This window comes from Aspergillus tanneri, assembly GCF_003426965.1.
Source record: "Aspergillus tanneri strain NIH1004 chromosome Unknown AapTan_6_pilon_pilon_pilon, whole genome shotgun sequence".
Taxonomy (NCBI): domain Eukaryota; kingdom Fungi; phylum Ascomycota; class Eurotiomycetes; order Eurotiales; family Aspergillaceae; genus Aspergillus; species Aspergillus tanneri.
The window spans coordinates 3,288,663-3,301,134 of NW_022984633.1; the positions used below are offsets into that span (position 1 = coordinate 3,288,663).

The 12,472-nt window shown below is 50.3% G+C and overlaps 3 protein-coding genes across 3 annotated transcripts; 2 read left to right on the forward strand and 1 right to left on the reverse strand.

Moving 5' to 3' along the window:
- Positions 1 to 1,296: 1,296 nt before the first annotated feature.
- On the forward strand, positions 1,297 to 6,039 carry ATNIH1004_009103 (putative ABC multidrug transporter; the record flags this gene model as incomplete). The annotated part of the gene is made up of 8 exons (XM_033573703.1): positions 1,297 to 1,754; positions 1,814 to 3,140; positions 3,193 to 3,402; positions 3,455 to 4,064; positions 4,117 to 4,595; positions 4,644 to 5,434; positions 5,495 to 5,837; positions 5,896 to 6,039. The coding sequence occupies 8 exons, from the start codon at positions 1,297 to 1,299 to the stop codon at positions 6,037 to 6,039; spliced, it is 4,362 nt and encodes a 1,453-aa protein (XP_033424255.1).
- Positions 6,040 to 6,283: 244 nt separating this feature from the next.
- On the reverse strand, positions 6,284 to 7,664 carry ATNIH1004_009104 (wax synthase family protein; the record flags this gene model as incomplete). Its single annotated transcript, XM_033573704.1, has 2 exons — positions 6,284 to 6,747; positions 6,803 to 7,664. 2 exons carry the CDS (start codon positions 7,662 to 7,664, stop codon positions 6,284 to 6,286), a joined length of 1,326 nt encoding a protein of 441 aa, XP_033424256.1.
- A 93-nt stretch (positions 7,665 to 7,757) lies between these two features.
- On the forward strand, positions 7,758 to 12,367 carry ATNIH1004_009105 (putative C6 transcription factor; the record flags this gene model as incomplete). Its single annotated transcript, XM_033573705.1, has 10 exons — positions 7,758 to 7,949; positions 8,014 to 8,401; positions 8,454 to 8,568; positions 8,631 to 8,747; positions 8,798 to 9,120; positions 9,175 to 9,377; positions 10,013 to 10,447; positions 10,500 to 12,092; positions 12,141 to 12,230; positions 12,284 to 12,367. 10 exons carry the CDS (start codon positions 7,758 to 7,760, stop codon positions 12,365 to 12,367), a joined length of 3,540 nt encoding a protein of 1,179 aa, XP_033424257.1.
- Between the last annotated feature and the right edge of the window lie 105 nt (positions 12,368 to 12,472).

Sequence of the window (12,472 nt, forward strand, 5' to 3'; positions counted from 1 at the left end):
TTCCAATAACATAGAATTCCATAGTTTTAGAAATCACGGGCTTAAACCCGTGAATGAGGCAAAACAAGGCAACAGTAGAATTGGGACATTCAAAAACAAGTTGTTATTGTCCTTTGCAGAGGATACAAACGACCTGTGATGTACTTCATACAATTAAGTAAAAAGGCTCTCGCACGCGTTGTACCAAGTTTCCCAATGATATCCAAAGGAACACTCGGAGTAATTATTAGTAGATGGTAGGTAACGTAGTAGTACATAGAACTGCTTATACACGTATATACCCGCCGAAACCGCGGTTCGCGTTGTAAGGAATGGGTCCGGCGATATCCTTATTTGTAGAGAGAATAGAGTTGTTGGCGTAAAACGCGTTTCGGCAGCCAAAGGGCCCGATGCTGATTTATTTTGGGGTCAGGAAAGAGATAGTGCAATACGCTGGCAGGGCTAACCTGGCTGTGGAGTGTGGAGAGCATGTATAGTTGGGAGTGAGGACATATCGGAACATTACTCCGCAGTTGAGAGCACAATTGGAAGAATATTATTATAGGCTAATGATTGAATTGAACTGTTGAAGGAGGGACTAATAAACCCACTGTTAATATGTAAATACTTAGTTGTTTAGCTCTGTCTGAGTAAGCTTTGGAGCGCTTCTAGATAGTTTTTCTTTCTTTTCTTTTTTCTTTAAGTGGCCATGAATGGTGGCATCGGAAGTGAAATTGGAAAGAATGGTTATTCAATGTTAGTTAGGATAGGAATCCAACGGACCAAAAGGCATCAAGGCAAAAATTACGGAATGAAAAAGTGGGAACTTCCGTCTTGGCTGCCGTTTTCGGAATAGTTCCTGGCCAGGATTTAAAAGTATCGGAGCCAAAGCATGTCGGACTGGAAGTTCGAATTCATCATGGGTCACTTGTGCTCAGTTTTTTGCTGGGTCCTATGATTCATTCTTCTCTAGCGAGCTGCCATAGTCGGAAAATAAGGCGCCTCCTGACCTTTTCCTGCCCAAATTAGTGCAGATCTTTGATTGCTGGCCAATCACCATTCTTCTTCTGTCTGTTAAAGAGGCGGACCGCAATTGCTTTCCATGTGTTTTCTCAGATTACTCATAGGTATTAGCCTGCCACCTGAAGCTTGGCTTCCTTTTCGATCTATGGCTTTTAGATCTGTAGATTCAGACCTTGTCTGGCCCTCTATAAAATCCTGTCGAGACCCCTCGTGCCATGGATGAATACTCGGTAGCTTCATCCATCAGATAACCACTATAAACTTTCCCTTCTATAGGGTTAAGGGTCAAGTGGAATGCCAGCCCACCTCCATCCTCACCTACATGGTGCTCCCTCTCATGCTTCTAATCAAGAGGCCGGGAGTCAAGCCGACATCATCGCCTCCCCTCGAGTGCATCTGTCGTTCGAGGATGGCGATGCTATTGCTGAAATCCATCGCACTCTGACAGAGGTCAATCATCAACAAGAGTATCCTGAGCCGCATTCGTCATTTGATAAATTCCTTGAAGCAGAACTCCAGGCTGGAAAAAAAAGGTCCAACCTTGGGGTTTATTTCCAGTCTATGTCGACATGGGGTGACGGGGACGATCATGCGGATGTCAAGACTCTTGGGACGGCACTGTGGCGTACATTTACTTTCCAAGATGTCTATGAATGGACCATCAAGCCTTGGCTTTCTAGTAAGAAGCCTCAGGACGGACGTCAGTTGATTCGCGATTTTTCCGGGGTGGTTAGAAGTGGAGAGATCATGCTGTAAGTTTCTCAATCAGCCATGTATATTTGTTGAGCTTTAGCTGAACGCGCATTACCAGTGTGTTGGGAAGGCCAGGAGCCGGTTGTTCCACATTTCTTCGTACAATTGCTGGTCACCACTCGTCGTTTCTCGGGGTTACCGGTACCATCGATTATTCGGGCCTTAGCGTTCATGAGGTCAAGAAGCACTACCGTGGCCAAGTAGCATATGTCCCGGAGGATGATGTGCACTTCCCAACCCTCAGCGTGCAACAGACTCTGAAATTTGCACTTGAAAGTAAAACACCCAAGAGATACCAGGAAAGGATTCCAAGGTATCTTGAAATTTATGGTCGAGTATTTGGAATGTCCCATACCATGAATACTCTAGTTGGGGATGAGTACATCCGAGGTGTCTCTGGTGGCGAGCGTAAACGGATCTCGATCATCGAGTCCCTGGCGACGGATTCATCTGTCATGTGCTGGGATAATTCCACGCGGGGTTTGGACGCGTCGTCGGCTCTGGATTATGCACGAAGCCTTCGAATCATGACCGACACGTGCGGCAAAGCGACACTGATGACACTGTACCAGGCATCAGATGCCATTTATGACCTAGTTGATAAAGTGTTGCTGATTGACGAAGGGAGGATGATTTATCAAGGCCCTGCTTGCGAGGCGAAGGGCTACTTCGAGGGATTAGGTTACGAGTGTGCAGAAATGCAGACAGTGTCCGATTTCTTGACCAGTGTCACGGTTCCTGAGATACGACGTTTCAAACAAGGATGGGAACAGCGTGCACCCAAGGGACCTATCGAACTGGAAGAGGCATTTAGGAGGAGCTCGGCTTACAATAAAATCGAATATGATCTACATAACTATGAAGATCAGCAATGCAGTGGGAGAAATATTGGAGCATCACACGCTGATTCAGAGTGTGGAAGTGTGGAGGAATTAAAAAAGTCCATACAAACAGATAAATCTCGCTTCGTGTCCTCCAAATCACCGTACACTATTTCACTTTTCCGGCAGGTGGCTTTGTGCGCGAAGCGTCAGATGTGGCAGATCAGAGGCCATTTGTCACCTCTATATATCAAGCTCATCTCATCGGTCGTTTACGGTCTGTTGGTTGGCTCCATGTTCTACAACCAACCTCAAAATACCGATGGTATGTACTCTCGGGGAGGAGTACTTTTTTACTCTTCTATTCTGCTCGCTTGGCTTCAAATGTCTGAGCTGGAGGACGCAATGCAGGGCCGAGATATCCTCAGTCGCCAAAAGAAGTTTGCCTTTGTTCGACCTAGTGCGGTATGCTTGGCCAGGGTCATGGCAGACATCGTGGTGGGGGCTGTCATCACGTTTCTGTATTTGGTTGTGGTGTACTTCCTCTCTGGTCTTAAGTCAAATGTAAGTCGCGGCTAATAATATTTGTCTTTGCGAGCTGACATTTTACGACTAGGCCGGGCCTTTCTGGATCGATTTTCTCTTCATTTACCTGTGCACCATCTGCTTAACTGCCCAATTCCGGTTGTTTGCTGCTGCATCGTCTAATTTTGAAGTTGCACTGCGCTACTGCGGCGTTTCCGTTCTGTTTTGTATTGTCTTTGGCGGATACGTTCTCTCAGTGGACAAGCTGATGAAAGATGTTCCTTGGGTCGGATGGATAGCCGTAAGTTGCATCAAGCCCCTGTCCGATCTGCGTTGCTGATACCTCTGATTAGTACACTACCCCAGCGCTATATACATACGAAGCCGTGATGGCTGCGGAGTTCCACAATACTGATTTCACCTGTGCGCCCCAGTCGATTGTTCCTTCGGGCCCGAACTACACCGATATCGCCTACCAAACTTGCGCCTACGCAGGAAGTCAGATTGGGACCACTGTGGTGAAAGGCGATGACTATCTGGCTGTTAAGTATGGATTTTATTTTAAGCATGTCTGGCGTAACTTTGGGATCCTTTGCCTCTTCACTGTCGTATACATTGCGGCTACTTGCCTGCTGAGCGAGGTTATGGAGTGGGAACCAGACAATGCAGGGCTGATCCAGCACAAGAAACTCCGGAGATGGTTTTCCAAAACCCACAAGCATACGCAGGATGAAGAGAGCAATCCTGTACCAGGGCATCTGCCGGCGAGTGCTCCTAGCACTAATGTTGGGAAGTCGGGGCAAACCATCGCTGGAACGCAGTCCACGTTCAGTTGGGATAACCTTGAGCTCTTCGTTCAGATCGGGAAGGAGTCAAGAAAGCTTCTTGATGGCGTTTGCGGCTATTGCAAACCAGGGACATTGACTGCTCTTGTTGGAGCCTCCGGGGCTGGAAAATCTACTTGTAGGTCAGGATCCTTCACTTCATCCTATTCTAGAGGCTAATCACTGCCTAGTATTGACTGCTCTTACCCAACGGCCCAGCTCAGGAGAACTGACCGGTACTTTGTATATCGATGGACAGGCTATTGATAAAACATTCAACCGTCGGATTGGATACTGTCAGCAAATGGATATTCATGACGATTCCAGCACAATCCGAGAAGCATTTGAGTTTTCCGCTCTTCTCCGTCAGAACGTCTCCGTACCCGAGGAGGAAAAGTTGTCATATGTGACCACAGTTATTGAAACCCTGGAGCTGATGGACCTGCAGAATGCCATCATAGGATCCCTAGACATTGAAAAGAAAAAAAGGGTGACTATTGGCGTGGAGTTGTGCGCCAAACCAGAGCTACTGCTGTTCTTGGATGAGCCTACCAGTGGCCTCGATAGCCAGGGAGCTTCCAGCATTGTTGGTTTGCTCCGGCGGTTGGCTGACCAGGGACTAGCAATCCTTTGCACTATTCACCAGGCAAACCAGCAACAATTTGAACAGGTAGGTCTTTCTTATTGATGACTATCAGCAGGGGCTAACTGTGAGTAGTTTGATCGAGTTTTGGCACTCAGCCCCGGTGGAAGTACTTATTATTTTGGAGAAGTGGGAGAATCGGGCAGTTCCGTCTTTAAATATTTCGCCGACCATGGCCATTGTCCAGAAAATGTTACTAATGCAGCGGATTTCCTCATTGACGTTGTCGTGGGAAGTATGAAAAATACCGCGCATAGTATCAATTGGCCTGACGTCTGGAATCGGTCTGTTGAGGCTAAGAATGTCCAGAGAGAGATCTATGCAATCCGCGGCAAGGGTGAAAAGGTGGTGAGCAACTCCCTAACTGCTCAGAAGCCGCTACCTACACCATCGCTTCTGCGGCAGACGACTCTCCTGACCAAGCGCACGCTGCGGCAGTATTGGAGGAGCCCAGAGTATCCTTACTCCAGGCTATATGCTTCGTTTCTCCATGCCCTGGTCAATGGCCTTACGTACTTGCAAATTGGCAATAGCGCCACTGATTTGCAGTCCAAGGCGTTTTCATGCTTCCTTGTGCTGATGCTAGTACCGGAATTCATCAACGCGATCTCTATGCGCTTTATCATGAACCGTGACATCTGGAAAGCCCGGGAAGGCCCTAGCGGTATATACGGATGGGTCGCCTTCTGCACATCCCAGATTATCTGTGAGATTCCATACGCAATTGTTAGCGCCGTGATCTTTTTCGTCCTTTACTACTTTACTGTTGGACTTCCTCTAGGATTCGCGGCGGGATATAGCTTCTTGATGTTTTTCTTATTCTTCCTATTTGCCACGTCTTGGGGTCAGTGGATTGCAGCAATGAGGTGAACTATTCTTCATCTTTCTAAACGATTTTCCCATTGGATATAACTGACGATGACCAGCGCCGACTCATTAGTAGCTGCTACCCTGATGCCATTTTTCATCATTATGTGCGAGTTATTCAACGGCATCCTGCAGCCTCACGCGAATATGCCTGTATTCTGGAAGTATACTATGTACTATGCAACGCCATTTACGTACTGGATCGGGGGAGTCCTCACGTCGGTTCTGCGCGGCATGCCTGTCAGATGCCAGGGAGGTGAATTGACCATGTTTCAAAGCCCTCCGAACATGACGTGTGGTGAGTACGCTTGGACGTGGCTTGCGCATAAGGGCGTAGGTTACCTATCGAACCCCGATGATTTTGGGAAATGTGGATATTGCGAGTTTAGCTACGGGGACGACGTAAGTATATCTCTTTGCGTACATGGATGGAGCGAAAGACCATTAACCATTTACACAGTACCTCTCCGGGCTTGGCCTGAATTCATCCAGGATTTGGCCCTATTTCTGTATTTTCACCGCGTTTGTACTTTCCAATTATTTGATGGTGTATCTTCTTGTTTATCTGCGGTCCGTGATGAAGCCTTTTTGGTGCCGGGAGTAGAAAAAGCGTCGGGTTGGCATACACCTGTATATAGGCATCGTTATTCCAGATGACATAGTCTGATATATAGTCGATCTATGGATGGGCAATTTTTATCACAGTTCCGTTTGTACGGCTGGGAAGATCCTGTAATGATTCTTCGGTTACTTTATGCAGGATGTTCACAAAATCAATCAGTCCACCTCTGGTTCGCGTGTGATATGCAGAGGCAAGAGCGGTTATTTACTTCACGGTATAGAGGCGCTCACGGCGCAAATCCAGCTACGAAAGAGCATCGACCGAGCCACCCCCAAAGACTGAAGGGAATTGGAATCGAAGCCATAGCCTGCGGTAGCATGCTGTACTCAATAAACCAGGGGCAGGTGAGGGTCGCCCAGAACCAGAGAAACGCAACATCCAGAATCCCGACGACGACTCGCGAGAGGGCATTCCGGGGGAGTAAGCGCGGGAGAATCTCGCCGGAAACCGCCTGCTGCAAGGATATACAGGTCGGCAGGACGAGGAAAAAGACCATCGTCATGACGGCAGCATGGAGATTCTGAGATACGGCGTATGCACCGGAGGCGTGGATCACGCCCGACAGGATGAACGAGGTATATAGGACAATGAGTCGCTTGAACTTCACTGGGGCGGACTTGGGGATGACCGATAGGGAAATGGCGAGAAAAGGGCGTCGACAAAGGTCATGCCACATCTTGCCCCATATTTCTAGTAGACGCGAAGGAGGTTAGCTAGAGAGGCGAGAAGCGGGGAGACTTCCTACCTCGTAGCCTGAATGTGAACAGATAGCGCACTGAACCAAACAATTGGGGATACATCCATGGTTCCGCACCCAGACCAGGGGATATGACGCTGGGAAGGCTGACACCGAGCAGACTGAACGCTGCATGGATGCCATCCACAAAGGCATACGACGTCAACCCACAGGCAGGACCGAAGATATACTTCTGAACTAGTCTTTGTCGGACAGGGGGAGAGATCGAGATCCTCAAGAGTCGGTGGACGACTGTTGCCAGGATATCACTAACCACGGGGAAATTCCTTCCGAAGACGGCCTGGTAAGTATCTAAGATCAAGTACCCAACGAGTAAGCGATAAATTTGCCGGGTGGTAAAAGCCGCGTGGGAGGAGGACTGGTCTTCTGGCGGCCGGTATCTGGCGGGACCATGGCTCCAACCGATGGCACGCGGGTTGACGAGGAGGTCCCCGATCCACCGGAGACGTCGATAGCCCAGTGTGAACAGGAAGGGGTTCCAGACGTATTGGGGAGGGGAAGAGGAGGTATCATATGTAGCATCGGTCACTCTGCCTAGGCGCTGCAGGTGGGATGGATTATAGACCAGTAACAGCTCCACGGCCCGAATGACATAGGCACTGGACAGAAAGGCGTTGGCGTATTTGACGAAATCGGAGAAGGGCGGGGGAAACAGCACGGCGAGGGTGGCACAGCATCCGATGACAATGACATAATAAGGACGAGAAGGAGCGTTATCCCGGAAGAACAGTGCGATGGCCAACAGCAGAAGAACGGCCAGCAACATCGTCCACTTCGTCGATCGGTGGTCGAGAGAGAGCAGGGGACAGGTCCAGCGCGTACACACAGACACACATACGGGGCCAGGCATGCAAGGGAGAATGAGAATGACGAGGATCCACCTCTTGTGATAGATCAGAATCCACGCATGCCACGTCTCCCTTAGAGGCAAGATGCAGACAACATGCATCTGCTGTCGATGGAGGATGCATCATCACGACGACATGGGAATAAGAACGACCTCCTTCTATACGTGACTCCAGCATCGTCGATTCTCTTTCTTCGGACGTACCGATATGGAGGAGGCCGTCTGGGGTCGACGTTGCAAAGCGTCATGGAAAGTGGGGGTTCTGTCGGCTGGGTTTATGGGTATATTGTGTCCCTTATTATCCTTCCTTCCATCACTATCCATGGAGCTTTTTGACGCCTCCGTGGTACAGACCCTGAGAGTCCTTCTGGAGGAGGGTCCATCGAGATTCATGTCCCGGTTCTCCCACACACCCAAGTCCTTGATCGTCGCAGGATATCTGGGGTGGGTTGCCTTCCAGTGTCTCCTTTATGCCCAATTGCCCGGGAGGATCTGCCAGGGACAAACGACTCCGGCAGGATATCTCCTCGGCTATAGGGCCAATGGACTGTTCGCCTTTGGCATCTCGATTCTCGTGGCGATCAACTTGTCCGTCGGGAAATTCGTGGACCCGACCATCATTGCTGTGGAATGGGAGTCGCTTCTGTTGGTGGGCAATGTATACGGGTTTCTCCTGTGTATCCTGTTCTATGTCAAGGCGAACGTATGGCCATCGCATCCTGAGGACCGGAAGTTTACTGGTGAGGGAGTCGTATCTGCGACTTGGAATCGTCCCATGCTGATCAGGACCAGGGTCGATTTTCTACGATCTGTACATGGGAGTCGAGCTCAACCCTCGGTTTGGAAGGCTCTGGGACATGAAGCTGTTCCATATTGGACGTATGGGGATGATGTCATGGATCATGGTGTGAGTGTAGAGAAGCCATGGCTCCCATGCTGGGAACGATTGACCGTACTGAATATCAGCAGGGATCTGTCCTTCACAGCCTACCAGCATCGGCTACATGGATATGTCACTCCCTCCATCCTCATTGTCGATGTCCTTCATCTGCTTTATGTCGCAGATTTCTTCTTCCGCGAGGACAGGTAAATTCTCACCTCTCATGTATTTTCGAGCATCAGCTGATACCAGAGAGGTATCTACGTACCATTGATATTGAACATGACCATTTTGGGTTCTATTTTGCCTGGGGCTCTGCAGCGTTCTTGCCCGCGGTGTATACCCTACAGACGCAGTTCCTGGCTCGGAACCCCGTTCAACTACATCCAGCCATGGCGGCCATCATTCTAGTCGCGGGGCTTGGCGGCTATACGATTTATTGCCATGCTAACGAACAGAAATATAGAGTTCGCCTCACGAGGGGCAATTGTATGATAGCTGGGGAGAAGCCCAAAATCATAAAATGCTCCTACGAAACGACAAACGGGGTCAAACATGAGTCACTTCTTCTATGCTCTGGTACGAACCATCCCCGTCCTGCGGCGGAACCGAGTCTAATGCCCGCTCATCTAGGGTGGTGGGGATATGTCCGACATGCCAACTACCTGGGGGACCTGATTCTTTCGTATGCGATGTGTGCCGCCTGCGGGGTGACCCATCTCCTGCCCTGGACTTATGCTATCTTTATGACCATTCTTCTGACCCACCGGTGTATCCGGGATGAGAAGCGATGTTTGGCCAAATATGGGAAACTCTGGGAGAGTTATTGCGACCAGGTGCGTTGGCGTATTATTCCCGGGGTGTTTTGATCCTCAGGTCCAGATGGAAGTTAGGCGGCGCGTGGGGGATATCAGAGGAGCTTATGTCAAAATGACAATTGCAGTCTATACTCCGTATATCCAGAGTAAGTAGAGGAATACACCGGACTCTTCGTCGTGTTTGTGATGCTTTTTATTTTATGCACGCCGTAAATCGCGGCCTTAGAATACCCGAAAGCGTAACTCCGAGAACCCCGTGACTTACGTGATGGGGTAAGTCCGAGCTGACGGTGATTCCACCCGATGACCTCACAGGGAAAGAGATTGTTTTTTCTCTTCAGAAATCACTCACCAGGCAGTGATCGATCTCCTGAACCCCTCAACCGCTGGGGTTTTAAGGCCGGTCATCGTTTATCGCTTTGGCTTTGTTCCCGTCACTGCCAAGGCATTCTCAGTTCAACAACGAAGTATCCAATGTTCGAGCAACAGGCAATCGTAATCTGGTATCCATGGGCGAAGACTACGATCGCCACTTCTATTCGATTGGAGCGACCTCGCCAAAGTCGCCAACTAGACGACGGAGACCGGCATTATCGTGCACTGCATGCAGGCGACGCAAGCTGAAATGCGACCGAGCTTTGCCATGCGGACAGTGCATCAAGTCCAAGACTCCGGACCGGTGTGTGTATACTGGTCCCCAGTCGAATGCGCTGACAGAACCGAGGTCCGTGGCGACCACTTCCCCCGATCAGGCACATAAGTCCAGCAGTCGGACCAGTTCTGTCCACGGTGGGCTGTATATCTTCGATTCCAAGCATCACCGCGTCACGAAACCCAAGGGACGTCCCGACGAGCTCCACGAACTACGCCATCGGGTGCAGATGTTGGAGCAGGGCCTATCCAGGGCAGGCCCTGTCCAGACCCCGGAGAGCTTGGGACATGACGCGGATTCGCCGCTGCGGGTGTCTTGTGATGCCCAGTATCTCGGCGAGAACGTCAAGCATCTGCCGCAGTCTGCCTGCTTCCGGGGAAAGAACGGGAAATCGCGGTTCTGTGGGCGCAGCTACTGGGGGGTATCTCTATCGTTTGTAAGTGGGAACCAGGCATATTTGAACGTGACCTAACGCTGACTATCGGTAGTTTGACGAGGTCAAGACGGTGATGAGAGGCTGTCGCGACAAGTTCAAGTCGAAGGACTCGGAATATACCCGGATGAAAAAGCTCAAGGGAGAGGTGTGGTCCCGTGAGAGACAGGACCACCAGAGAGCCTATCGCGAAAAGGCATTCACGATGGAAAAGATGATACCCGATCGGAGAGTTGCGGATGAGCTACTAAACTTGTATCTGTCCACCTTCGAAACCACGTACCGCATCCTGCACGTTCCGACCTTTCGCAAACAATACGAGATGTTCTGGTCGAGTTCCGAGAAGACGGATATGATCTTCGTAGCCAAGCTCCTGGCCCTGATGGCCGCCAGTAGCTGCTTTTTCGGTCCTACGACCAGGTTGAATGAAAACGACACCCTACACAGATCTGCATCGGCGTGGATCATATCCGTCCAATCTTGGGTTGCGTCCTCCTATGTTAGTTCGACCATCACTCTGGACATGCTGCAGATCCAGTGCCTCCTGCTGATTGCGCGCCAATCCGATGCTACTGACGGGGATGTTGTCTGGATTTCCTCTGGTTCCTTGATCAGATCTGCCATGACCATGGGCCTGCATCGGAGCCCTTCGATGTATGAGAGAATGACCCCGTTCTGGGCCGAGATGCGCCGTCGACTGTGGGCCACCATACTTGAATTTGACTTGGAGTCATCTTTGGACGGAGGAATGGCACCTTCGATTGACCTGGATGAGTTTGACTGTGAACCACCTTCGAACTATGACGACGCCGATTTGACGGAGGATATGACGGAGGACGTTGCTCCCAAAGATGCGGTGATCCCCACGCGGAACAGTTTTCAGATCTTCCTGTCTCGGTCGTTGCCGCTGCGAGTCCGTATAGCGAAGTCCATCAACCGACGGAAATTTGGGCTTTCGTACGACGAAGCATTACGCCTGGGCGAGCAACTCGGCGATTATATGAATGAGGCACTTGCCTTGTACCCGGACAGTGGACCGACCGGGAATCTGTCATTCGCCCGGTCATTTTTGCTGTTCCTCATGCGTAGATTCATGCTCCTTCTTCATCGCCCATTCGCTCTCAGCGTGTCCCTTTCACCCAAGTTTTCTTTCTCGCGCAAGATCTGCCTTGAATCATCCCTCGAGATGCTTTCTCAGCTTGATGTCCCGACAGTCAGCCTCCCAGAGGTACAGGGATGCCCTCACCTAGGACAACTCGCCGGAGGGATGTTTCGCGATGAGTTCCTCCATGCCGCCATCTCGGTTTGTGTGGAATTGGCTTTGCAGTCGGGAGAATTCTCCGGCGTCAATCGACTGCCCGGTCAGTCGAGCTCGGTAAGCACCCTTGACGACCTGGTGCGTTCCCAGCAGGGGGTCCTACTAAGGACTGTGGAGCATACACTCGACACCCTTGGCAGTCGGATCACCACGTCAGGGAAAGGGTGCAAGGCGTTTTTCTTCCTGGCCATGACATTAAGCTCCGTCAAAGCGCGAATGAACGCGAAGGACGTTCGGCAGGAAGTCGAGCAGGCCGCTATGAGGGCCATCCGGGACTGCGAACAGATATTGCAGGGAGCATCCTGGTCTGATATCCAGGGTCGCAGCGAGGTGAGTTGCTCGAATAACCATCTACCATACTGGCTAATTCTTCTCTAGATGCCTATGTTGACACCCAGCTTGGAGACCACTTCCGAGACCCCCCTCGATCCGGCCTCTTTTGCTCCCGCAGATCTATCTGACCTTTCGGTATGCTATCCACCGTTCATTATTCTAGCCGCATTATTTGCTGATTCCATTAGCCCCTTGGTTTCGCGAATCTGTTCGACACCGCTGACTATGAACTACCTGATATTTGGGCCAATGATTTCTTCTCTTCGTTTTAAAGTGTAATTGGGTTGTCGTTGGGTGACTACAGGGGAGCATCGGCGTTTATTTATATACCACTCTGCTCGCCTGGCTCTGCTTCAGTCATCTCATCTTTTTTTTCT